Genomic DNA, 26,545 nt, shown 5'->3' with positions numbered 1-26,545 from the left:
TCGATATGCTCAGGCAGGCTACCCTCGGTCTACACGGGATGTTCTCGCTTCATCGCGGTGTTGTTAGTGAGGGGTGGCTCGGGTCGTACGTACTCCATTGTGTGTAGTAGACATACCAGAAATCTGAATCGTGGATAGTCTGGTCTGAGCCAAGGGTTCAACACTATCGACCAAGAAATGCACTTACTGTACTGTGCATCCTACCGCGGGAGATGCGGCAATGCCCACGGATGCTGAGAGATGACAGTGGGGGTGCACTGCTTTCCTCTGCAGGCAATCTGGCCATGCCATGAGCGACAACTTCCTTGTCCTCGCTTCGCAGCTCGGAGCGTCATCTCAGTTGTGATTTGCAAATCGATGAGCTGGACATAATCAACCCACAGGTCATCAGATCTATTTCGCAAATACTTGGGTATGAGTATGATCGCTGCGTCAACTTTGTGGTCCACATAGTAGTGGGAGCGCTGTCCCCGGACGCGGAGAGTCGGCCTACGTATACTATACATAGACGACCATTTATGTTCTGAGTTTCAGAATAGCTGTTGTGTGCCCCTGAAATCATCTTGCAAAATCCCCACGTGAAATGAGGTCTGTTGATCAGGGAAGCGGCATGTATTCCGGCTTAGTGTCACGGGTCCAAGGAATGGGACACCCTGTTCCTGTCCTGAGTCCTGAGACAGCGCGGCATCTTTCAGGGTCTCTTCCATTCTATCGACCAAAAAAAGCGCGGCAAGCGATGGTCCAGAGTTGGGAAGTGCGTTCGTAGAGTTGTAATTTGCTAAAAGAGGAGATCGTTGAAGATCCCTGTGCACGTGGTTCCAGGCTGTTCGTCATCTCGTTAAGTCACCTTTACTTAGTGGAGATATTCAGGGTCCTAGGGGGAAAGCTGCCTCTAAGCTCGAAAAGGGCAAATAAAGGTATTGCCTTGGTTGCACAACAGCTAAGTGAAGAAGGATGTGTAGTTGGCCGTTGGTGCGCCGAATGCAAGGTGGAACATGACGAAGTGTTATGCAGGATGCAGTATGCTGTACGAGGGAACAATGGAATTGGTCTCCGCCGCGCTGATACTTGTCCAAGAAGCAAGGTACGGATACTGGTACGGAGCTCACTCTCTGGGTGATATGATTTGTGGGTTTCGAAATCTACGGTTGCCTTTGGCGGCTCAGACGGAGGTCTCGTGGAAGCACTTCCCCTACGGCGCGAATCAAATGTGTGGATTCAGCACTGAATGGAATCATTGGATCAGGCACATCCTTAGAACACAAGTCATGGCGGTGTGATCTATTGACTTGGAAGGCGTGATTCGAAGTTCCAAAGCAGATTTGTTGTCCGCAACGCAGAAAGCTGATGCAGGTGACCAGATGCCCAAGAATAATCTCATCTCTTGGGGAGAGACATCTGCCAGTAACAGACTAACAGCTCAGTCAGAGTGACACAACGAAACTTATCCACTGGGGGCGGACGCGTGATTGACTTGCAGCAGATATGACCGCATGAAGCATGAGGCACCAAGTCTGATGGGAAACAGAGCCCCTCTCAAGTCTCCAGATGTCCAATTCATCGTAATTCCGCTCTGGTTGTATTCAGTGCAACATGGATATCATAACCCCTGCACGTAGCTTTTGTCGATACGGTGGTAGGAGGTGAATGAGCTCGTTGGGTGAGTGAGACCTAGCTAATGCACCTCCTATCAAAACAAGGTGTTGGAGACGATGACCAATAATGATATGCGAGGGAAACGGTCGACGGCCACGTCACTAGGTCATGGGGTTTGGCTTGGAAATGTCGCTCTGTGTGCGAGGCATCCGGATGCACGATTTCTGGCCGAGGCTTCTGGCTCAAACTTGCACAACTGAAAAACGATGCGTGGCTAAATCCGGGGTGCATCTGGCAGGCTCCTGCTGCTCAACAGCACCCTAGCCACACTAACGACCAAACGGTCGAATTCACCCGCTGGACAGCCAATCCAAGTGTGGGTTCGGGTGTATTTCTTCTGTCTGAGACAAGGACATAGATAGTGTCGATTCTTTGTTTGGCTCGCACAAGAATTGTGAGAAAGATGGCACGCGAACCAAATTGTGAAATGCCATAATTAATCACAGCAATCATCATGACGCAGTTTCAGGACCACTGTGGCTCCTGAGTCCTGACATCAAGCTGTCGGACTCGGACAATTTTGGGCTCCCCTATCGATAGAATCCGAGTGGAAGGTTTGAATTGCCGGACGGCCACTCCAGTTTTATTGTGGCGGTCCCAAGACGGGTAAGTTCTTTTGGTGACGGATGGCACGGCTGGTTCGGCTGTCCCTGAGGGATGGGCCCAATTGCTTTGGCGAGTGCGACACAAGGCAATTAATCGCCCAATCAACTCAGAAGTCGGGCTCCAGATGGATTTAGGAAGAGTGAAGCACTTAACGCGGTTCTTCAGGTAGCGTGGGCCCAAGCGGGCGGGTCACCGTACCATTTTACAAGTGCATACCAAAAGAATATCTGTCATTTGAACACGCTGGCATGCCCATGCCCATGCCCTTGCCCATGCCCTGATCATGATCCATCACGAAGCTAATAAGATCGAATCGAATTTCCGGTGGATACGGGGAGTATATCTGTTTTGCAGAGCTAGACTTGATCAAGAAAGCATCATGGTGACACAGACCATGATCGCAATCGTCGTCTAAATGGCGAGAGTCGTGTCGGTGATGAAGAAGTAGATAAACCACCATTTGAGTCGGGGTTGTCAAGTGCTCAAGTGGGGGATTCTCTGCATGGTGCAGGATGCAGATTTTGTGGCAAAGGACTGGACTGCAAAGCTGCCACGTATTCTGCAGCAATCGCAACGCACATTGTTCGGCCAAAAGGCTCGCTCGCTCACGATCACCTGTTCACCAGGAAGCATTATCGATCAAGGGCGCAGCTGGTCGGCACGACGCGACAGGCAGCATGCAGCAGGTGTGCTTTTGTTGCGCAAGCGTGCATGTTTGGCCCGGACCTCTGACTGGAAGGATATTGAAAGAAACTTGTCACCAGACTCGGAGCCATGAGAGGCATCAGACGCATGTGGCATCGTGCAGCCAACAAGTCAGCACCGAGATCAGAATGAGGCTAACCTGGGCATTGGGGTAATGTGGGAGTCCTTTGCACAAGAGGGCACGCTCTCGATTGATCAAGAAAGTGAGGTTGCAGTATATCTTATGCCGTCAGCTGAATTGATGTGGATGATCTGATCAGGTCCGCGAGTCGAGTGAACAAGTCGACATGCCGCTTGCAGAACAGAACTCGTACCAGAATGAGTCTTATTCGGTCTGGAATCTGACCGTGCACTGTTGCAGAGAGCTGGTGGTCTCATGGTCCAAGCGTACCTACCGAGGTCCCCAGTGTTACTTACCTCGTACCATTGAAGTTAACAAAGCCTCAGAATCAGGCGGAAGGATGAAGCTGAAAATCAGAAGATTACAGGTACGAATATTGTCTGTGCAGATTCATAGAGAACCCAGATTACCTCTGGAATACGAGCAGCACCCGTAAACAAAACGGTTGGAGTTAAGGGACATCATTGTGGGCACCTAGAAAGTGGGATGTATGATGGAATGTGCAACCAGGTGGGCAGACCAAGATCGTAAGCGAGAGATGAAAGAATGTTCCCTATGAAAACGGGGCTCTGGGGAGGCAAGGATCCTGAAGGTAGAGGACCAAACTGGCCCGTATTCTGAAACCAAAGAACAAGGAAAGAAGGTTGAAGTCGCAAGAGACCAGGATCAACCAACAGGGGATAGAGATAAATACGTGACGAGGATATGTACGGATACTCGTAGATTGCTAACAACAGAAAAATGGATGGGTCGTCAGGGGGGATGGTTAGAGATGCCATTATTGTTATTGTCAGTATCCGTCCGGAGGATGGCTAGAAAGTTGGACAGAGGCACCTCGTAGGTACCAGGTTCCAAGGTTCCAAGTTTCTCAGTCAAAGTTTAGGTACATGCCAACAGACATCTCACGGGCAGCTTTGAGCGGGGGAGGAAGAAAAAGCGAAGAAGCGAGAGGTGCAAAGGTCTGCGACTCCGGGGCCAACGCCTGAAGAGGGTGCCCCTGGAGCCTGGGCAACTTGGTTAGACCCGAGTGCTGGCCCGAGGCAATGCCCCTGTCTGAACGGGGTTGGCATGTCTCTCTGGGCGTGGAGGCGAGGAGGACTCGCACAGGGAACATTATTCAGGCACCTGTCATTTGGATGCCCATCCCCTCTGGAACTCGGAATTCCTGGCAAATTGACAGTGGCAACGACTGGACTTCGCCCGTCAGTCTCGACAAATTTGGACCCGAGAATGGTTGCGACTCGTGACTCGTGCTTCACCCCCTGGAACGATAGGCCTGGGGACCACCAATCCCGTGTAGTTTGAACTCAGGAACCTGTCGTCCGTGCCGGATACCGTTGACAGTGCAGACAGTTGGCGGGTCCAACTCCACTTGAGCACACCGCACACACCTTGTCTTTCGTCACCCTGCAGTGCAGTGCTTTTAAAAAAAGACCACGGCCGAAACGAGGCAGATACCATCTCAATACCAAGTCCCGTCACAACAGCCTGAGCTCTTCGCGACGACCATCAATTTTCCTCCTTGCCCCCATCCTTACCAATATTCCATTTCGCCATTCACTGCACTGCATTCATTCTCTTGCGCTTCAACCGACATCCACATCCACATTCACACGTCCAGGTCCCATCCTTTTCCAGGCCTATCCCACTCTCGAGTCTTGAGTCTTCCAGTGTGCTGTCCGTCGTACACTATTTTCGCCGTGCCCCATTTTGCTCACTCTCTTCCACCTTCTCCACGCCGTCCGACGGATTCCCTTCAACCAACCGCCTAGCCTTGAAACTCGACCTAATTCCATCCGGTCTTGTGCTGTGCACTTCCTATAATCATAAGACTCTAGAGCAGACAGCTGGATTGCTTCTGTCTCGTCCCTTCCTTTGTTCAACCTCTTTTCCTGCGAACGGTCACCAGCAACCACCTGTCCCGCAAACTCACTTCACTCGGGAAGAGTCATAATCATCTTCGAGGTCTGCAGCTGCACTCAACACGCCCTTGCCTTGTGCATACGAGGCTCGACGCTCTATCCAGCTTCAGGTAGTACCGTCGCCTATCGGCTGACTGCGCAATTGACTCGATACTCGCCTGCACCAGTGACCGGCTGCACCTCGACAAATACTGCAAGCCCCCAAGGCCTGACCCTGCCTTACGACGCAGCCTGACGCTCGACACCGCCTGTCCACGCGTGGTACTTACTCTGTTCCCTGTATTTCAGCTGCAGCAAAGCCAATTGAGTCTTCAACTCCATCAGGCGATCCAGCCATGGCCACCATGTCTGAGATGTCCTAGCAATCACGAGGGATTCCCATCTCCTCGACCGAGTTGTTTGACCATTCCTCCTGGAGAGCATAATGACGCCGTCAAAGCACCATAGACAGAGCTGGACTCACTCACACTGCAATTCTCAACCATAAATACCTACAGCCTTTCACAGCAGCAACTTGCGCCTGCTCAACATCAACCATTATTATGATATCTGCCGCTGCATCGCCCTCCATCAGGGCCTTGCATAGCCGCGACCCATCACCATCTCCACGCACACATCCTTTGGCTCGCATGCCGTCGATACAACGAGTGAACAACACTAGTAATTCATCTGTCACTGCCAGTCCTTACCTCTCCTCCCTCGCCTCTTCTCCACTGGCCTCGCAATCTCTTACTCAATTTTCTCACTTGGGGAGCCCTGCTCCCCTTGAACTACCCGAATCCATCGTCTACAGCTCCCAGCCCTCCCTGAACCAGCGGGAACCTACGTCTAGCTCCAAGTCTGCCGGAATCATTCGCAAGCTTTCCCAAAGTGCAAGGGACGGAGTTTCATCCACGCGACAGATCTTGAGGCGGAAGGCATCCTCATCTGCTCAGAGCCGCCGAGATGAAAGCACAGGTCCCATCACACGGAGACGAAGTGATAGCAAGACCGCTACCACTGCCACATCGGGAGCTCCCGATTTACCTTCTTACGACGTGCCACCATCAGCAGAATTCCATGCTGGCTTGGGGCTCTTCGATACTATAAGCCTCTCCAGTGAACCAACATTGATGGATGCCAGCCCCGAGGGTCAAGCTCCGTGCATCCCAGAACGCCTTGTGGGTGGCTGCCTTTTGACCAAGATCACCAAGCACAAGAAACAGGAGAAGTTGTTCTTCCTGGATGTGGAAGGCTCTCGTGTATCTTGGAGAGGAGCTGTGACAATGAAAGCCTTCCACATCGACAATATCAAGAGCATCCGCAGTGGAGAGGAGGCAGCCAGTTACCAGCAAGAGCTTCGTGGAGAGGCTGTTGATCCCGAGCTTTGCTTCACAATCAATTATGCAGCTTCGGACTCTTCCAAGACCGTCAAGACATTGCATCTCGTTGCACACAATCATTCCGATCTTCAACTGTGGCTAGTGACTCTTGAAAGCGTGTCCAAACATCGCGAAGATTTAATGACAAGCATGATAGGGTCGACGGAAAGAGAATCGGTGATCCGCGCTCACTGGGACAACGAGCTCGAGAAGCGGTCCCATAGATTCGATCAACCAAAGGTTGACGGTCTTGACCTATCGGCCATCAGATCTCTATGCCGCAAGCTACATATTCATGTCCCGGACAAGGAGATAGAACTGCAGTTCACGACTGCAGATGTATCAAAATCCAACGTGCTCAACTACGAAGGATTCAGAGACTTTGTCAGACATCTTCGCGAGCGCCGCGACATCAAAAAGATTTTCAACGATCTCAAAGATGATTCAATACCCGGCATTACACGCTCTCAAATTGTTTGGTTCCTTGAAAACGTACAAGGTGTTAACTTCAACACAGTCTCGGAGGCTTCCAAGTGGGCTGACAAGCTCGATGAGCTCATCTCACGCTCATTTCTGGATGACCCATTGATGCGAGGATGTGGCTTGATTGACCTGAATGCTTTCACATCATTCATTTTGTCCAAAGACTGTCACATCTATGCTCAATCAGAAGAGCCAACGCCCTGCTTCGATCGTCCACTCAATGAGTATTTTATCTCGAGCTCCCACAACACCTACCTTACAGGCTGGCAAGTCGGAGGCACTTCGTCGGCGGAAGCTTACATCACCGCCTTACGCCATGGATGCCGTTGCATCGAGATAGACTGCTGGAACGGCTCCGATGGTAAGCCAAGAGTCACTCACGGCCGAACTCGGACCACCGCTGTCATGTTTCTGGACTGCATCAATGCCATCAATAGATGTGCGTTTGAGAATTCTCCCTATCCTCTTATCATTTCCCTAGAGGTCCATTGTGACCTGGAGCAGCAGGCGAAAATGGTTCAAATCATGATCGAGGTATTTGGAGAACGACTTCTACTTCACCCATTACCCAACTCCACTACAAAGCTACCTTCCCCAGAGCAACTGAAGAACAAGATTTTGATCAAGGTCAAATCTACAGAGCTTCATGCTGACCTGGCTGCTTCTCGTCGTGCGACCTCTATACGACGCGATCGGAGTGGAAGTTCACCAACTCGAGGTGTTCAATCCTTGACGACCAACTGGCTTGATACCTCAGCGGCTTTTGCTTCGAGCCCGGCTCTGGTCACACCTCCAGAAACAATCTATTCACCAACCACCGATCGTTCGCTGGTTGCAACTAGCGCGAGCAGCGGCGACGACGAAAGTGATGTTCCTGCAACTTCTTCCCCAGTCGATACCCAACGACAGGTGGCCAAGTTGAGCAAGGTTGGTGCCACCCTCTCCGCACTTGGCGTCTACATGAAAGGTTACACACTTCGTGAGAGTCGCGACCTCCGTTTCCAGCTTTACAATCATATCTTCTCCTTGAATGAGAACCGCGCCATTGAGCTATGCCACTCTGCGGAGGACAAAGTGTTGTTTGAGGATCACAATCTTAACTACATGTCCCGCGTGTATCCCAAAAACTTACGTGTGCAATCGTCCAATTTTGATCCCAATACATTCTGGCGACGGGGTGTCCAGATGGTTGCGCTGAACTGGCAGACTTACGATGCACACATGCAGATGAACCAGGCCATGTTTGCTGCCGGCACGGATGCCTTCGGATACGTGCTGAAACCCGACTATCTTCGCAAGACGCGAACCAAACAGGGCGATTTTGAACATCGCGTCAAATTGCCACGTTACAAGATGAAGTTCTCTGTGCAGATCATCTCGGCTCAACAACTACCAAGACCTGCCAACATGAGCAGCCAAACGCCTCTGAACCCATTCATCGAAGTACAGATGTTCAGTGCTGAAGATAGAGCGCGGGGCATCGCTAATGGTTCTGGTGGACAAGAACCTTACTCGAATGGCTATCATGGGATTGGCTCACCCTACCGTCGACAAACACAAATTGTTCTCGGAAATGGCTACAACCCTCAGTTTGGGGAAAATATCGAGCTCTCCTTGGAGACCAAATACCCCGAGTTGGTCTTCGTCCGATTCATCGTCTGTAACTCGGACGATGGCCGACCTTATGGAAAAGGTGTCAAGCAGCTAGCAGCCTTTACATCCAAGCTTGACAGTCTACAGAAGGGCTACAGGCATCTACCTCTGTATAACGGCTACGGCGAAGAGTTTATCTTTTCTACCTTGTTTTGTAAGATTGCCAAGCAAGACCCGAAACTGATGCCGTGGTCATTGCAAGATATCAACGATAGGCCATCGAGGGCAAACATGTTCCGTGGCATACTCTCACGTGGATTGTCAGGTGATCGTGGTCGAGATCGATCCACTAGCAGTGTTGAGGACTTGCGCAAATGGGATCAGCGATCCATCAACCGGGAAATTGAAGAGACGGTGGTCAGGAGATGAGGTTATGTGCGCATAAGCATATTTGTACTAACGCTTTGGAGTGGGAGTTTGCCTTTCAGAAGAGATACCCCGAAAAGTATATGACTTGATGACATTGTGTTTTAGATAAGCATGTCCGGCAACGGACTTTTTCTATCCCCTTGGTTGACCACAGCATTGAACTGCATTGGTGCCCTTGTGGCCCTTATTTCCTATGTACTGTACAATTAGATAGACTGCGAGGTGTGAATTTGTTTGAATACGATACTAGGTGAAATGTTGGAAATTACCGTTCGAGCTGTTTTTGCGCTGGATATTAGACCTCATCATAACTAGCTAGCAACCTCATCTACCTTGGGAGCGTAAAGCCGATCGTTACGCTGGCTGGTACAAGTAATGCCCAAGGACACCACTGCATCCAGCAGCCTCTGAGTAAGATCCAGATGGGTTCGCATGCAGTGGGTGGTGGCAAGTGAGCAGGTCAAGCATCAGAAAATCAGCAAGCTCCCGGCTGGGGCGGGCACGGCCCCAACTTATTCCATGTGGCCATTTTATATGTGGACACCCGTACGGATATCCTTCAACCAGAATTGAGTATCCGTATGAGTACGACCACTCCATGCTGTTCACTAATCCATGACCAATTGGCCTTAAAGACCGACCATGCTGGTCCCAGCTGTCAGTACGAGGTAGTGGATCTTTCATTTCTCAGGCTGGCCGGACGAACTGACCTGGAACTCGGGCGGGGGGGGCAAGGCTCTCTGGGTACTACTGCAGTCCTCCGAGACTTGGCTTGCAGTAGTGGTCCGCCAAAACACTTTCAGAACGTCCCCACGTCCAGCCCGACAGTTTTTCCACCTCGACCGCAAGGCTTTTTGTGAGTGGCTGTGTCTGGATCTTCTGCTGCAGAGGTCCGCTGCTGCAGGATGTCGCCCTCCGCCTGCTCTCCGTCCTAAGATTCTTTCGCCCTCATTCTCTATTGCTAGTTCTCATTAATATGCGGAGCGTTGTACCCCGGCGAATAGCTTTGGCAGAAACACTCGTGGGCTACAAGTGACAGGAGACTGAATCGATTACAAGATGGGTCTCAAGTGGATCGAGTCTTATGTATCCAATAACCAAGGCTTTCAACTTGATATCGTCGGTGAGTGACCAAAACAGGGCGTCGACAAGGGTTTGGAACTTTGAAGATAGCTCCATGCTAACCTGACCTCATTATTTGACAGGTTTCCTTGCTATCCTTGGAGAAGGTTCCGTCGAAACCATTGCCCAAGTAGCAACCTTGAGTTACCTCATCTACGTTCCCCGTCTCCTACCTGCGCCTCAAATATTCATTCGACCGCTGCGCCCCGAAAAGCTCGAAACTACTGCAAACGCCAAAGTCATTGGCGTTCATTCCGGTAATACCGGTGAAGACATCCACCATGTGGCTCACGCACTACACCGTGGGGACAAGCTGCCTCCTAATACCGTGAGCTGTGTTAGAGTGAGAGAAAATGAGAACCCCCGGCCATCTATCAAACGGTTTGGACCGTTGGCATGGCTTTCGTTCCTGGGCTTTGCCCTGTCGGCCACCTTGTTGGGTCTTTCGTTATATTATGATGATGGGTAAGTGGAGGAGAGTGGCAGTGTTGGAGACTGAAAGGCTCACATCCGATACTAGTATGTCATTACTTGCTACACTTCTTCTCTCCTTTCTGGGCACTGTCACCGGTATCGCCAATAAATGGAGCCCGACACCGAACGACCCGAAACCTGATCCTCATTCGCCTCCCGGAGATGTAGTGATTAAGTATCCACAGGGAGCCTTCATTGTGGTTACATGCGAGGAGCGTACTGCTCGGTATCTCTACTTTAATCCTAGTGAGAGATGCATCTATTCTGTCAAGAGTACCGCTATATATCGAGGTCTTTCACTAGTGTCGACGCTGCTGCTTATGGGTGGGGTTATCTCTTTGGCCAACGCTCGTATCGAAACCCAAACTGCATTTGCAGGGTCTTATATGCTCATCAATATCTTCTACTGGATCGGGGCCGCCTTGCCCCCGGCTCAGCACTGGGATCTTAGCCGACTGGAACTATCGCACATTGAAGTCAAGGGTGGCGCTCCACCTCGAAACGCTAAGATTGACAATGTCAATCCGACTTATACGGAGGCTTTGTGGAAGGCCATTGCGGTGACAGGCACTAGCAATTGGGTGAAAGAAGCGGGCTGGGCACCCAAAACGCCAGCATGGAATGACTGGCTCAACGAAGCCGAGGAAGCTGCTCTGGGTGAGCCATTGCAAGCTACCAAACGCATCTCAGAAACCGGTAAGGAAGTTGAGACATGGACGATTCGCAATTGGGACAGCAAGCACGCCTTGTCAACGTTGCTGCGTACGACAACTGATCGGTTCAACGCAAAGAGATGAGATGGGGTGGAAAAGGCGATTGCTTTGGATTTGGGAATTTTTGTTCTTTCGGTCTTTCCTGGATCGACACCAAGGAAGACATCCAACGATGCAACGATCATAACGACCACGATTTCGACGACTTTAACGATTGCATAAGTCTGCATATCAGACAACGACAGTAGAATGTTGAGCATTTAGATGGGATCAAATTGAGAAATCTTCTTATGTGAGAAGATCTAGACTACCTGCGAATTTGGAATGAATTCCATTTCTCAATCTATAATACTTTTCACACGAACTGGCAGGGCGATGGTCAATAATGGCAATATCGTGGTGCCCATCCCAGTCTGATGTTCTCAAGTCTGAAGTCTGATAAAAGAGGGACCCCCACCCAACTTCTCCAACCAACTTGAGAAATCTTGGCGCACATTCCGCACCCAAGGAGGGACAATTCAATCCAGCACCAAACAGTTTTCTGTTTCCCTGTCTACAACCACATCTGAGTTGATTGATTTCGCTCAATATCAAATCCACAAAGAGACCGTAAGTCTCCCACACCATCGACAAGATGTTATGAGAGAATCTTTGCATGTTGCTGCGGAACTGGGTCTGCAGCGTCAAATGCTGATTCATGGAATTTTACAGTGAACCCATCCAGTCTTGAGACTGTGAAGCCGGCATCATGCCTTTCACCAAACTGTGAGTGTAAAATTTTTCCTGGCGACACGAACACGCCTGCGACGAGACTGACAAAGCAAATTAGTGTCAAGAACTCCCCCTACTTTTCGCGATTCCAGACCAAGTACAAGCGCAGACGCGCTGGTAAGGTGAGAAGACAGAAGCTATTCAGGATGTCTACGATCATCCGACTGACCATACAATCAATAGACCGACTACTATGCACGAAAGCGCTTGATCTCTCAAGCCAAGAACAAGTACAACTCTCCCAAGTACAGACTCGTCGTCCGCTTCACCAACCGCGATATCATTTGCCAGCTTGTGACTGCCGAACTCACTGGTGACAAAGTTTTCGTAGCTGCATATGCTCATGAGCTCAAGAGATATGGCATCTCCAATGGCCTGACCAACTGGTCTGCGGCATACGCCACTGGTCTCCTGCTGGCCCGCCGTGCTCTCAAGAAACTCGACCTTGACGAGGACTTCACCGGTGTTGAGGAAGCTGATGGAGAGTACAAGCTCACTGAGGCTGCCGAGGGTGAGGACGGTGAGGGACGTCGACCATTCAAGGCCTTCCTTGATGTCGGTCTTCACCGAACCTCAACTGGTGCCCGTGTCTTCGGTGCCTTGAAGGGAGCATCTGATGGTGGTCTATACATTCCCCACAACGAGAAGCGTTTCCCCGGATACGACAATGAAAGCAAGGAACTCGATGCCGACACCCTTCGCAAGTACATCTTCGGCGGTCACGTTGCTGAGTACATGGAGACTTTGGCCGATGACGATGAGGAGCGCTACAAGTCTCAATTCAACAAGTACATTGATAACGACATCGAGGCCGACGGGCTGGAAGAACTCTACACCGAGGCCCACTCCGCCATCCGTGAGGATCCCTTCAAGAAGGATGACGAGGAGGGTGAGAAGAAGAGCAAGGATGAGTGGAAGGCTGAGGGCAAGAAATACCGCACCCTGAAGTTGTCCAAGGAGGAGAAGGAGAAGAGAATCAAGGAGAAGATTGCTTCTCTCGCTTCTTAGATTCACTCGATCGAGCTTGTCCGAAAGCATGTGATCGGCTATGGAGTATCGGGGTCTTTCGTGGATTGATGACTCTCGATCACCATACTTGGTCATCCCAGTCATGCTCATCCTGCAACCATCCTGCCCTGGGTGGCATTATTGCGACGATGGAGAGATTGCTTAAGGGCGTCCGGAGTAATGAATACTCTGCAAAATTCAGGGTGATAACTCTTGATTTCGCCCAATGCAAATGAACATGATGATCCAATCCAAAATTCATATGGTTTTCCATTCATTTCCAAGGTCCCACTACTAGTCTTCGACTTGTGATTTCGAGATGAGATAATCTAGCGAAGAGGCTGACTTTGATGTCCTCGTGTAAGAGCCTCAGCTCACCAGCGGCTTATTCAGAATCCCCTTGATTAGCCCCGTAAATGCCCGCATTCACTTTGGTGTAGTAATCGCCTCCCTCTACACCTGTGGCGGACTTTTGCCGTCCCTGTCAGCATCTAGATCCGGCAGTCTTCAGGCACAATAATGTTTTCAGAGCGAATTAACTCAAGTTGGAGGTTCTGAACCTGACTATAGAATATATTCCCTCGAGGATGACATGAGCGACTTCAAGCCTATCAATCTGGAAGATTGCAATATCAGCCGAAACCCCACCACCACACAGATCCTATTTTGAAAGCAGCACCACAAACCTGCGAATTAGCGATGAGTGGAGGAGAGCCGATTCATCTTGCCGTAACAGAACCCGATCCCATGACTGTAACTCCGCACATCTGGTGTTTCGCCGCCATCAACTCTAAGAGTGAACCAAGTCTCTGCCAACCCCCCAACCAGCTGTGTTCCCCTCGTTGATTTGTTTGGAGTCGTGGTTTTCGACGTAGAGGGCGTGAAGCGAGCGGGCCACAGCGGGTTGCGATGACCGCATAACTGGCACGGAGCACGCACCCTTGAGAAAATCCAGACCTCTCCAAGGCCCAGCCGATCGATCGCCTTGACTTGACTTGTCATTTGAGCCACTCCCAGGCTCTGCGGTGCACCGCTGCCAGGCTCGGAATTTCAAGCTCACCTACAACCTCGGGCACCTAGGCTTAGGTTAGGTAGGGACCCCGCCCCATTGCCCGCGCCCATACCCACGCCCAAGCCTCACCACCCAAACTCAAGAGCGCACCTCGAACTCTATCAATCTCGGTCAGCTTTGAAATCCAACTCGCACAACCCCTTCTCTGGTGTAGAGTGCCTGCTGGCAGAGCATCTTAACAAGCCGAATTGCATCAACGGCCGCCCGCGTTTGTCAAACCAAGAATTGTAACTTGACGTTGCAACGAAAGCGGACATTATGGCCGCCATAAATGAAGGTGGTCTAGATGTAGACTGGCTGCTCCATTCTAAGAAGGGTATGTTCGCATGGAAATATCACACCCGAGTTGCACCAGGTCTCCTGTTACATGTCGATTCATTAGCTCCTTGTTCGCTCGCTTCACTTTGTCGATGCTCATGTTTCGTTTCATGACCTGCACTGACATGTCTATTAGAGCCTTCCCAAACCACCAACAGTAGTGAAAAGCCCAGTCGCCAGCCTGTTGCTCGAACTCAGACTCCACCCAAGATCGATCATGTTGAACCCACACCGCCGCATACACCAAAGGCAGAGCCATCAGAGCCACCCCCTTCCAAAGCGATCCATCACGAGGAGTCTATCGCTCCAGACCAGAAGCCGAAAGAGAAGTCCGGCAAAGAAAGAGGGGATGCTTTACAAGCTGCGGCGGAAAAGATCGTCGGAACATCACATTCACGCCCTCCGCTGGCGAGAGGGATAAGCAATGAAGACTCGAAAAAGGGCCTCAAACCTGGTTCTGGAAATAAAAAGGACGGTCGCAGAAGCTCATGGATAGCAAGCTTCAGTTCCAAGTTTTCCTCCTCAAATTCCCCAACACCATCGCGAAACTCGAGCGTTGATAGCAATCCACAGGCGAATGGTGGCACTGTGAACTCACCGCAACCAAGTCCCAAGATCGAGCTGACCAATCCTTTCGGCAAGGCTCAACCCGTTAAAGATGGGCAGAAGGAAACCCCAAAGGAGGAGACTAAACCTGCCTCAGTCCCTTACACTCCACGAAGACAATCCGTTCTCGTCGCTGCTGGGAAGGAGACCAAATTGGACCATCCTGGATTTCTCTCCAGTGCGCTTCGCCGACTATCATCCTCCACCAACGCTTCCATGGGAAAAGGCAACAGTACCGGTGCAGTTTGCGCACGAAAGGTGATGAATATCGATCAGAACCGTGAGCGGATCAAGATCGGTGAGTTTGACCAGAATAAACTCAAACGGGTGGCTTTCTGTGTTGATGTGGAAATCGCCGGTTTTGCATCCCAAGCCGACGAGGAACCGGAGGAACACACCACTCGCCCTCCTGTTTCAAGTGCACAAAAGCAAAGCAATGCGGCAACCGAGAACCAAGTCAATGGCACCAAGGATTCTAAGGATGCCAGAATGAAAGACAAGGGCGAAGGTGCCGCATTAAAGAACCCCTCTACTGCGAGCACGGAGAAGGAAGAACTTGGTCAGACCAAGATTGACACACAGATCGAAGCAACCGAGGAGAAGGCCGATGCTTCTCAAAAAGGCGACCAAGGGCCTAGCGATTCTTTAGCCGCACCCACAACGACACGAAAAAAGGAAAAGAAAAAACGCTCTGAGGCGGAAAGAAAAGAGCGAAAAGAGCGCAAGCGAAAACACGCCGAAGCGAACGGATTGGTACCACTTGAACTCACGAGGGAGGAGTCAGATTCGGATTCAAGTCCCAGTAACACTCCTGAAGGCACCTCGACACCTAGACGATCTGACGGCCCTACGACCGACCCTCTCCGTATCTACAAGCGATGTTGTCAGCTTCGGGAAACAACAGTACTGAGTCGAATGAAGGAACAAATCTCGAAACCATCCGCTACATTAGCGGAAGCACCGGGCACGGTCGCTGTCATGGATCTTGCTGGTATGCAATTCCAACTGCAGGACATTGTCACTCTTGGCGATTGGCTCGCAGTCGTACCAGTTCGAAAACTGATTCTGGACGGCTGTGGCCTGACGGACGAGGGAGTGCGGATAATCTTGTCTGGTCTTTCCGGCTGCAAATCATCGGAGCAAGCACGTCAAAATCGAAAATTACCCAAAAGGCTTAGTGGCAAGCAAGGAGTCGAACAAATGGGCATGATTGAAAGACTTTCGTTGAAAAATAATCCCAATATCACGAACCTCGGATGGAAGCATATCGGCCTCTTCATGCACATGTCAAAGTCGCTGAAAGCCATTGATCTCTCAGGTATCCCATTCCCCAAGAATGGAGACCTCTCCCGCGCCACATCGAATACCAGCACCGTGAGCAACAAGTCGAATGACCCTGCGCCCAAAGCCACCGATGTCGGTTCTTTGATCGTTCGTGCCCTGTCACAGCGACTGGGTGATCGACTGGAGGAACTTATTCTCAGTGATTGTGCCCTTTCAGCGGCCAACATCCGTGATATCGTGGACTGCGCCGTCAAGATCAAGTTGCGACGTCTGGGGCTTGCGGAGAACAACTTGAATGAGGAGACTCTTACACACGTTGCACGATACATCAAGTCCGGTGCTTGTGAAGGTCTCGACCTCGGTGGCAATGATCTTCATGGTCTCGGTCAAATCGTGGCAGACGCACCTGATGCCGAGAATCCATTGTTTGCTATTAGTCTATCAAATTGCAATTTGACTCCTCAGGACCTAAGTACTATCCTCAGCCCATTCACCAAGTTGAAGAACTTGAAGTTCATCGATCTATCTAGCAACAAAAGCATGTTTGATAAGCAACCTGATGCAGTCCCCATTCTCCGGAAGCTCCTACCCAGACTCACGCCCTTGCGGCGAATCCATTTGAGTGATGTTGGAATGACACCAGATCAGGCCATCGCCCTTGCCGAAATCCTTCCTGATTGTCCTTCAATGGCACACCTCAGCATCCTCGAAAACGAACCTCTGGTTCAGGCAATGAACTCCAAGAAAGGAACTGCCCAGGAAGAAGCCTGTGCGGTCTTCGCTTCACTAATGACTGCAGTCCGAGTATCTGAGACTATCGTTGCCATCGAGATTGAGGTGCCAAGTGCAGAAAGTAGTGAAGTAGTCAAAGCTTTAGCCTCACAGGTGATCGCTTACAGTTTGCGGAATATGGAGACCACAACGCTCGACGAGGTCGGTGCCAAACTAGCCGGGAACGCCAACCAGGATGCCCCTGAAGTCCTGCTCCAGCTTGTTGGCCATATCGACGGGTTCGGAGGTAATCACGATCATGATGAGCCTGCGGCGCCTGACGAAGACTACGTGATTGCCTCGACCGGTATTGTCAAGGCACTTGGAATCTGCTTGGGAAGTAAAGACACCAACAGCCGTTCGCACTCGAGAAATATCACTCCCACCGCTAGCGGCACTGCTACTCCTAGGCAAGGTGGCGCTCGGCGGAAAGATATGTCCAAACCTCGAGATGTGAGCCTGGAGCTTTGTGAAAGTGCCAGAAAAATCCGGAACAGGCTTGGACCTGTACTCGTCAGAGAGGACAGAGCCGGCAATGATGCAAATTATCGTAAGTTTGAAAACCCCTGTGCTCTACCAAGTAAGTACTCACATATCATTCCTAGGTCGGTTATTAATGCTCGATCAAACACTTCAACGAATGATCCAACGTTTCGAGGACGAATATCCGGAAACCAAGGTACCGGTCGCCATACCGCCCACAGCAAACGGTATGCCATCTCCCAACCCTTCGGTAGGCGACACATCCATTCTATCCGCCTCGGTGGAATCCAACGGCCTAGCCACGATAAATTCCGCCGAAGAGTACTTCCCCGGCGAGGACGGGCCATCGGCAGAGCAGCGAAACGCCAAACTATCACGAACACCCTCCAACACGTCCCTGGCATCCAAACTCTTCACCGACGAGGAAGGCCGTATGCACCGCTTCGGGCAGAATCTGCGACGTGAGGTGCTCAAGCCCACGGGCGTGGACGACCATCTGCACGGGACAAGCACGGACGACGCGCCCGAGCTGGAATCTTTGGCTGTGCTTCGCACACGCCTCGAAGAACTTGGCGGCGAGGAGATTCGCCAGCAGGTCGAGCGCGACGGCGCTGACAATGTCGTCCGCCAACTCGGCATTAATGCCCAGGAACTTCTCGTCATGAAGCACGAGGATCCTGTGGGCTTCGAAGCGTTTTCGAATTCTCAGCTCGCGGCACAGATCAATTCCGGGAGATTCGAGGAGAAAGCCGTGCAGGAGTGAAGAAGTAGAAGAAGAAAAAGAAAGAAAGAAGAAGCCGAGCGCAAATTTCTTGTGACCGGGCGAACGACAGCAAGTGAAAGCAAGCCTTTGATTTGGTCAGGCAGTGTCGCTGACTATCCCTTACGAAACCGGGTTGTCATTTGTTTCTTGTTGCGTCTCCATATGTCTGCTTGCTTGCTTGCTTGCGTGCGTGCGTTCTGAGCGAACCCTGCCCCTACCCACTGCCTATCCAAGGGAGGGTTTTAATCTACGGATGGATACCTACGACACAGAGAGAGATTATACCATTATTGCAATTGAATTTGTTTTTACATATGATATCTAGCTACCCACCTAGGTACTAGGACACCTGACCTAATGAGTTTGAACTATCAATATAATATCTCTATCTACCAGCCAAGGCTGGGGAGTCTCGTGTGCGTGCGCAGTAAACAGAGTCCAACTCGAGTCGTGCTTTGATTTTGAGGACGCATCAAACGAAGAACGCAACGAGTCCTTTCAAGCGCAATAATGAACTCTTGCCAATTCTCTATACATATATATATGTATATGCCATCCATAGCATCGCTTCCTGCATGCATGCAGTGTTCCAAATCTTCAGGGGTTCGATGATTATTATTCATAAATAAGTCAACAAGCAACCAAACACAAGAAAAAGTTCATATCTTTCATTTCCGCCGCTGGCTCAACGCGTAAATCTCTCGCATGCATACATACATACAATACAGGCTCACTGATCTAGCCATCCGTCGCTTTACTCCAGTCCGGCCGGTTCTTCAATCGACCGGAGAAGGGGATTCCGTGTCGTCTCATTGGAAGATTTCTAGAAAAAGAACACAAAACAAATCAAAATGTAGGTGGGGGCGGACAAAGATAAAGAAAAATAGTCCAAACGCCATTAGGCAGGACAGGAGCTACGCTTTTGCTGTGCTGTGCTCTGCTGTGCTGGCCCTTCTGTGCTGGATGCATATATAATAGTACAAGGTGTGAGGTCTGCGGTGGTTGGTGCACCGGCAGTCCGGTTTGGTGGGTCGGTAGGTAGGTAGGGGAAGGTAGGGGGAAGTAGGTAAGTAAGAAGGACAAGGTTCCTCGTCTTGTTCATCATCAATTCCAGTCCAATCCAGTCCGGCCCGCTGTTCCCATGCCCCCAAGGCATCCCCGTGTGTCTCAAAAGTCAGGTCATCCAAGCGGTCATATGATCAAAGCCTGATCCCAAGGATACATCTATGTGTGTGTGTGCTCCATGCCCCACGCTCTTTCCCTTCTCTTTCTTCACTGGTGCGTCCAAGTAGATATCCGTGCAGTCTCCTCAATAAAACCCTGTTGACATCAAGAACCATAGATAAGAAGATCCAGAACAGGGGTGTTCTCATCACTTCAGTGCGCGGTGCCGAGCTTCGACGTCGCCTCCCAGCCCTGGTACGGCCACTGAATGAAATCCTGCGAGAGGACTTCGTCTCGCGTGGGGACTTGTTGCAGTTTCTCCAGCGTGGCCCGGTAGGCTTTCTGTTTGAGACGGTGCTGATGCTGGTGGTTGGATTGGCTGGATGCTTGATCGCCGAGGGATTCGTTGGTGCCGCTTGATGATGAGAAGAATGTTGAGCGGCTTGTGCGGTTGACATTATTGTTGTTGGTAGCGGTGGTGGGTTTGTTGGCATGATGGTGAGGATGGTGGTGGTGGTGATATGACGGCGAGGTGACAGATCTTTGGGACAGGATTTCCGTCTCTGTGTCTAGCGACGTGTCTGTTTGATAACTCGCGATCGAGAGGCGGACGCTGGGGTCTACGGATGGCCCGGTCTGGAAGGTCGTGCAGGACTGTTGGTCGAATGCTTGATCGGGATAATTGGATGGTGGGAAGTCGTAGCGTTTGTGCTGTTGTGAAAGAAGGACTTCTAGTGCGGCGGGGGATTTTAGAGATTGGTGTATCTGCCGTGATAACCTGTCTTCTCCCTTTAATGGGTGAGGTTTACGTTCCGTTGTTCTGGAACCGGGTTGGTTGAGAGCTGAGCGCTTGGAGCGCATCGCTGCTAACAGAGATTCCTCTTGTCGGGTGACGCTCATGAGTCGACGGCTCTCGATACTAGCGGTATCGGAGCCCTGGCACGACGTGCGCTGTGACGCGATAGGATCTATGGGAGTTGGAGGGAATGAAGTGAGTAAGTCACTGCTGCTGTTCACTATATCTGATGAGCGGTCACTCAGGTATGTCGGTGCGCGGCTGTTTCGTTTCGAGGCGACGGTGGGTTTTCGCTTCGCTTGAGTGCCAACGAATGGTCGTAGGTTGGAAGTGGCGGCTATAGAGGCAATTTGATTCGTCTTGATCGCTTTAGCTGTCCCAAGCTCGATCTCGGATTCATTAATTGTATCAATTGCGATGCTGTCACGCAGGTATGGTAAAGAATTATTGTGAGGACGATCGGGCCGACTTTTCGGCTCGTCATCATCGGAAGAGGACAGGTCGAGAACGCTTATCTTTTGGAGGTCCGTTGAAGCCAGAGAAACCGATTTGGTTTTGGACCCAGTGCGTGCGGTACCTGCTTGTGACATACTCGATTTCGAAGACTTTGCATTCAGGGTGGAGACTCGAGGAGGAATGATTGGCGGGTGATTCATACTGCGAGGTTTGTGCTTCGTATCTTTTTGATCAGACCTTTCGCCGATATATCTCGACATGGTGTCGGACCGTGTTCCAATGCTGCCAGCTTCAAAAGCCATTTCCATTCCCGTCACAAAGCTTGGGTCGAACTCTGGTTCGTGAATACTTTCTTCCTCACTGCTATCACCTTCGAGTCCATCGAACCAGTGTTTGGCGCCAGCTCTGGGCCTTCTGATATTAACCTTGATATGAGGGATTTCCGTCTTTGTTGGTGAAGCTTTGCTACGTTGGCTTTGTTTCGGTGCTACCGAAGGTTTCTGACTCAGCGTGTAAAAGTGAACGCCTTTAGAATCTCTCGACGAGTCGCTAACCTTATTTGTCCGTGTTGGGACTGGAGGAATTTCGGATTTCGGAGTACGGCCTTGGCCTCGATTTGAAGTCAATGATCGCTGGCTGTTTGGAGTCATAGGAAGATGTTGATCCGAAGGTGGCGGTGTCGACTTGGTTAGTTTCCGAGGCTCATGGCCATCTCGACTCTTAGATGATCGAAAAAATCGTAATGGGGAGTTCTTTTCTATGGGTGGAGTCTTCACCACAACTGGAGATCCCTTCCTTAGGGCAAAATCTCGTCTGGAGCTGTCTGAGGTCTGCTGAGATATGGCCAGAGGAATCTTGTGAGCATCATAATATGAATTAAGAGTCGAATTAGAGCCGTAGAGTTTGAGTCTTCGAGAAGGGATAGAATTTGTGTTGTCCCCGTTTATCTGAAATTCTTCATGCAAAAGAACTGACGATGCTTTGAGTTCAAGTCCGGGTTTGTCTTCGTGTCTCTCATTAGGCGTTGCGGTTGATCCCAGCTCAGTAGTGGTGTCAGAAAATGTCAATGCAGGTATCCTCGCGGTAGCAGAAGAACTGATGCTTTGATTACGGGCTGTGTTCAAGGCTGTCTCTGTGATTCCCAAGATGTGCTGTGCTTTGAAGTCCTTTCCTTCTATTTGCCAATTCTGATTGCGGGCCGTAGATTTCCCCCTCCTCAACGCCGTTGGCAGATGAAACCTTTGACCGCTACCCATTGGATAGGGCTGGTATCAAGCCGTAGTGTCCAAAGGTATGCGTTGGTGTCGGTGCATATCGACATGCGACGAGTCAGTTGCGGTATGGTGATCCAACAGGCAATTCACTTAGCCGTTTCGCTCTCAAAGGTTCGTAGGATCTTTTGATAGACGTGCGATCTATTAGAAGCGGAAGACAAGGCAACAGTATTTGACAAAGATAACCAGGGCAGAGATGGGGGGTTGAAAGTTCGTAGATATTCCGGTCAGCCTTGAAGTGTATTGGATGTATTGCATTGGACGGTCAGTTCATTGGTGAAGAATCGAGGAGTGCAGCATCAGTTCAAAAAGGAGGAGCACCATGGAGAAGGTTTCTTTTGTCACGGAGGGTGGTAGTACGAGTACGGCGTACAGCTCTTCAGATGGAAGAGGAGACGATCATCGTCAAGCCGATGGATGAGGAACAGCGGCAGTTACGAGTAGGAGCATGATGAGCACTGAAACTTCCCAAGGATGGAAATGGCAGCAGACCGCAGAAGAACTGTGGCCCTGTGCAGTGGGCCGAGGAATGGATTTCAAGCATGACAAGCGCAATGACGATGGGCATGGGATGGAGCACGGAACAGAGCGTAAAGTTTAGGACCCCAGACGAAAGAATGGCGTTCAGGGCGCAACAAGGGATCCCCTGGGCCTATCCGGTCGTTCTCCCAGTAAGAATCGGTCATCCAGAAGCAGCGGTCAGGAACCGATCAAAGGTCAGGTGGGCGAAACGCCCACGTTGCACGGTGGAAGTTGCTAGTGGCTTTGAAATTCGGGCATCGAGGAACTCCTCCTTGGAAACAGGATATTCGCTATGTTGGTTGATATCGACCCTTGATCTGAAAATGGTGATGGCCCGTTGCTAAGACTGCGCGGGTCGCTGCAAAGAGCACGACCGTCCACGCCCCCGCCGTACTCCAGCGGATTCTTCCACTTTAGTCGATGCGAGACTCAGCTAGGTAACGCAGCCAGGGACATGAAGCACTTTTGGTGGAAATGGCGACGTGGGTCGACTTGCATGGGCTTTCTGGTCAAGTCGCAACCTGAACCCTCCACAATCATGGATCGTCACGGTGGACACGACGGCCATGCGGCACAGAATTCTGGGGCCACCGCTTCTAGTGTTCCCTCTGGGCAAGCTAAAGAAACAGCCGGCTTACAGGCTAGTGTTCCTCCCCGATATTGCAGAATCGTAACTGGCTGAAATTGGGAGAGATGGGAATGTTTAGCATCAAAGCCAGAGGAAATGGTGGGAGCACTTCCACACAGGAGCCACACCTGATCATCAGGGGTTTGCACGTCTGTTATCTGGATAATATGCCAGAACCTGCACTAATAATGGTGAACGCCAGTCGGAATGGAGAGCCTGCTGAACCGAAGCAGACATGGACTTCGAAAATGATTCTCGAAATCCGAATGCAGAAAGAAATATGCTTAGGCCACCTCACCTTGAACGATTTAGACACTCTGACAGGGCGGGAAGGATTCAGGCTGGAACCTCACATTACTCGTATGATGGTTTTTTGCCGAACTCGAAAGTAGACCAACGCACTACTTTGTACCTGAATCAGCCTGAGGGTGGGTGTCACTTAACCTTCTCGGGACTCAAAATAAACACTGTTCCTCATCGAGTCATCAGTGGCTTGATCCCGAGGAGGCGGTTGACAAAGTAAGATGGACCGCATCTTGCCGTGCCGTGCTATTCTCTGATTATTGAATTTTGAGAAGGCACCAAGTGTAAGGAAACTTCCGTACCTCGTAAATAGGGAGACGATTGAGTGTGTTTGAGACACGCAAGGATAAAGATTCCGGGAAAGCGAGACACCACTTTCAAGGTTGTGATCTCTGGCAATGTATTGTCACACTTCTCATGCCTGCTGAGAATCGCCAAATATTCTCTTTATCTTTTGTTCAATTGGTCTCCGCCATAAAGCCCAACGGGCTCTGGCTCGCTCTAGGTGCAACCGCGAGTACGCTCTGTCGAAATGGCGCAAATCGTTGTGAGCATGTCTCCGTGGCGGCCCAACACAATCTGCTAATTCGTATGACAGCCAAATTATTTAACAATCCGAAGCCCAGGGCAGCCACCTTTCAGCCTCACAGATTTGTACGGATACTTCCGAGCCTCGTGGCAATACTTGGGATCATTGTGTTCTCGGAGAAAATATGCAAGCCGAACCTGATTATCACACGTTCTAGAGCATCAAGCCCTCCGTTGTACCGAGTACCGTACTTGGTGATGAGTTCTTTCACCACCGATTTGACCTCACTAACCAGATGGCAATGTCCAGGCATGCTCGGGAAATGCTCTCTTCTAGCCGATGGAGCTGTAGTTCTATGGCGTGGTTGGAAGATGGGCGCGAAGTCCAGAGTCCGGGTTGTGACATTTTTCGCTTACTCGTACTCGTACGAGCCGAGCCATCTTGTTTCAATCGGTCCTTCCGACGCATGATTGATTCGACAGAAGGGCGAATGCAGATGACCTGAAAAACCACCTTCCAATTTCGTATACAGACCAGTCTCGGCCATCAGCATACTCTTCCCAACTTCCTAAGCACGTCTCCTCGTTCTCCTGCTTCTTCACTATCCTACTTCGAATGGCCACAATGTCTGTCCTAGCGTTGTAAGAATTCTCAGCCCAGGGGAGCGGATGTGCATTTTTCGATTCGATATCCTGAACAGTCGCTAAATCACAGGTGATGTGGCTGAATATCCAGCTCATTCTGAGGGAATCTATCCTCGGGCAACCGGCTCAATATCCACTTCCTTCTTGTTTCAGGGGGACATTGTGGTTCACTGGTTGGTCGGTTCACCAAAAATGTGCATTGTCGCAATTCTAGATGAAAAGCCACTTTAGTACAAGCAAAGGAGGACTAGTAGATGTTTCGGAGTGCTGTCTGACTCAGGTCGACTCATTCCATTTTCTTCCTATGCTTCTTTTGAAGAAAAAATGACAAGGGATACACTTCCACTGGTCAAGCAACGCTTAAAATATGTGTTCCTCCATGACAATGATGCTTGTTCTGGTGTCTTGTCCAGATACCACGCGATGAATCGAGTGGTGGTAGGCTTTAAACCTCTAGATTGATATGGTTGCCATCAATACATCAAAATGGATACCTATACTGCGTCCTCTAAGGTCGATGGGAAGTTGTTATTCTGGACGCAGGTTGGCAGTTGCATTGTACGCAATTGATTGCTAACCGTCCTGTCTAGCACATCGATAGAGATACTTTCAGCAATGCCTTCTTGAAAGCCCGCGCCAATATAGGACTTGGGTTGTCCTGCCCCTATTGTTGCCAATGAATTGCTCGGGCTATATTCTGCCATTGCCATTATGTTCTCATTGACTGGGAGAGCTTCCGCGGCTACAGGACCTGAGGGCTGGTGGAGGGTTGAACGTCTCTCGCTGTAGGTTAGACTTACTCCCAGATCTATAAGGCTTACTAGGGCATGGTCAACACGACACTCATTATATAACGGGGATAGCCGAACCTGACAGGGGTGGGAGGTCTCTCAACGCGCGCAGCAGGGCGCGTATGGCCACCTTGAAGCCTTTCTCAAAATTCTCCACGACGAAAGTGTTGTTGGTGAGACCCGTCCGAATGCTGCTGATGTGCCCATCGTCATACTCGAATTTGAATGAGTGGGTTTCAAGGATGGCATGAGGAGCGTCGGCGGTTTTCATGAGTGACATTTCAAGGCTCTGCAGGCAACCGCGATGCAAGGCATCGAAAACTCCATTTTCCTAGATTGGTCAACGGGACAGTGAATGAAGAAGAGATGTGGATGTGGTTACAAGTGCGACAAGGATTGGATCAGCATACTCGTGGCTGCCTCTTATCAAAACCCGGAGTTCTTGAGAAGTGTGAGCATGTTGGGAATCAAGTGTACAAAAGGATGCATAGAAGTCCAGTGGTGTGCAAGCGGCTGCGTCAATGATTTGGTCGACATATCTTGTCCTGAAACATGAAGCCTGCCACGGAATGAGTCTTCTTGTATATGCAATGAGTGCAAGAGAGACATTCAGGAAGATTTTGGCCCATGTTAGACTCTCGGATTGAGAATGAGTCTGGACCATGGCAAGCAAAGAACGAGGTGAGGGAGGCATGAGGACCAGATACTAGGTTGATGGTCCGTCGGCGGCACCCGTGTCTGGAGATAAGAAGAGAGTCTTGAAGATTGAAATCAACTTGAAGTTCTATGCATTTTGCACAATTGGAAAGCATCGCATCGCATCGCATCGCACCTGCCTTGGTCAACTTCAAGTGCAGTGCGACTGCCATTTGAACACAGCCAAGCCTTTTTCCCTCTTGCCAACTTGGACGGCACGGGACAATTATCGTCTTTAAGCCATCCACGGATACCTACCTAGGTAGGTACTAGGTACCAGTACCAGTACCAGTGGAGTGCTAAGTCCTATAAACGTGATTGCAGCATGATTCGTAGACTGCAAGACCTTTACGAAGCATCATAAAGCGGAAAGCCGAGGGCAGACAAATCGTTCTCCAAAAGTTGGTCTGACGGACAGAGCCAGCCTCGTGAGCCTTGAGATTTGGCTGTTGTCGAGGTTCGTGGGGGTGAAAATCCGAGC

The 26,545-nt window shown here is 50.5% G+C and overlaps 6 protein-coding genes across 6 annotated transcripts; 4 read left to right on the top strand and 2 right to left on the bottom strand.

Moving 5' to 3' along the window:
- Nucleotides 1-5,552: 5,552 nt before the first annotated feature.
- Nucleotides 5,553-8,876, top strand: LTR84_002210 (uncharacterized protein; the record flags this gene model as incomplete). The annotated part of the gene is made up of 1 exon (XM_064845824.1): nt 5,553-8,876. One exon carries the CDS (start codon nt 5,553-5,555, stop codon nt 8,874-8,876), a length of 3,324 nt encoding a protein of 1,107 aa, XP_064706678.1.
- Nucleotides 8,877-9,935: 1,059 nt separating this feature from the next.
- Nucleotides 9,936-11,269, top strand: LTR84_002209 (uncharacterized protein; the record flags this gene model as incomplete). Its single annotated transcript, XM_064845823.1, has 3 exons — nt 9,936-9,999; nt 10,082-10,463; nt 10,519-11,269. The coding sequence occupies 3 exons, from the start codon at nt 9,936-9,938 to the stop codon at nt 11,267-11,269; spliced, it is 1,197 nt and encodes a 398-aa protein (XP_064706677.1).
- A 664-nt stretch (nt 11,270-11,933) lies between these two features.
- On the top strand, nt 11,934-12,964 carry RPL5 (60S ribosomal protein L5; the record flags this gene model as incomplete). The annotated part of the gene is made up of 3 exons (XM_064845822.1): nt 11,934-11,950; nt 12,015-12,078; nt 12,140-12,964. The coding sequence occupies 3 exons, from the start codon at nt 11,934-11,936 to the stop codon at nt 12,962-12,964; spliced, it is 906 nt and encodes a 301-aa protein (XP_064706676.1).
- A 1,330-nt stretch (nt 12,965-14,294) lies between these two features.
- On the top strand, nt 14,295-18,261 carry LTR84_002207 (uncharacterized protein; the record flags this gene model as incomplete). The annotated part of the gene is made up of 3 exons (XM_064845821.1): nt 14,295-14,352; nt 14,491-17,565; nt 17,621-18,261. The coding sequence occupies 3 exons, from the start codon at nt 14,295-14,297 to the stop codon at nt 18,259-18,261; spliced, it is 3,774 nt and encodes a 1,257-aa protein (XP_064706675.1).
- A 1,377-nt stretch (nt 18,262-19,638) lies between these two features.
- LTR84_002206 (uncharacterized protein) lies at nt 19,639-21,933 on the bottom strand (the record flags this gene model as incomplete). The annotated part of the gene is made up of 1 exon (XM_064845820.1): nt 19,639-21,933. The coding sequence occupies one exon, from the start codon at nt 21,931-21,933 to the stop codon at nt 19,639-19,641; it is 2,295 nt and encodes a 764-aa protein (XP_064706674.1).
- Nucleotides 21,934-25,071: 3,138 nt separating this feature from the next.
- LTR84_002205 (uncharacterized protein) lies at nt 25,072-25,406 on the bottom strand (the record flags this gene model as incomplete). The annotated part of the gene is made up of 2 exons (XM_064845819.1): nt 25,072-25,360; nt 25,399-25,406. The coding sequence occupies 2 exons, from the start codon at nt 25,404-25,406 to the stop codon at nt 25,072-25,074; spliced, it is 297 nt and encodes a 98-aa protein (XP_064706673.1).
- Between the last annotated feature and the right edge of the window lie 1,139 nt (nt 25,407-26,545).

The sequence above is a fragment of the Exophiala bonariae genome (genome assembly GCF_035927105.1).
Source record: "Exophiala bonariae strain CCFEE 5792 chromosome Unknown scaffold_12, whole genome shotgun sequence".
In the NCBI taxonomy this organism is placed as follows: domain Eukaryota; kingdom Fungi; phylum Ascomycota; class Eurotiomycetes; order Chaetothyriales; family Herpotrichiellaceae; genus Exophiala; species Exophiala bonariae.
Note: the sequence above shows the minus strand (reverse complement) of the source record. Positions and strands in the feature narration are given on the sequence as shown.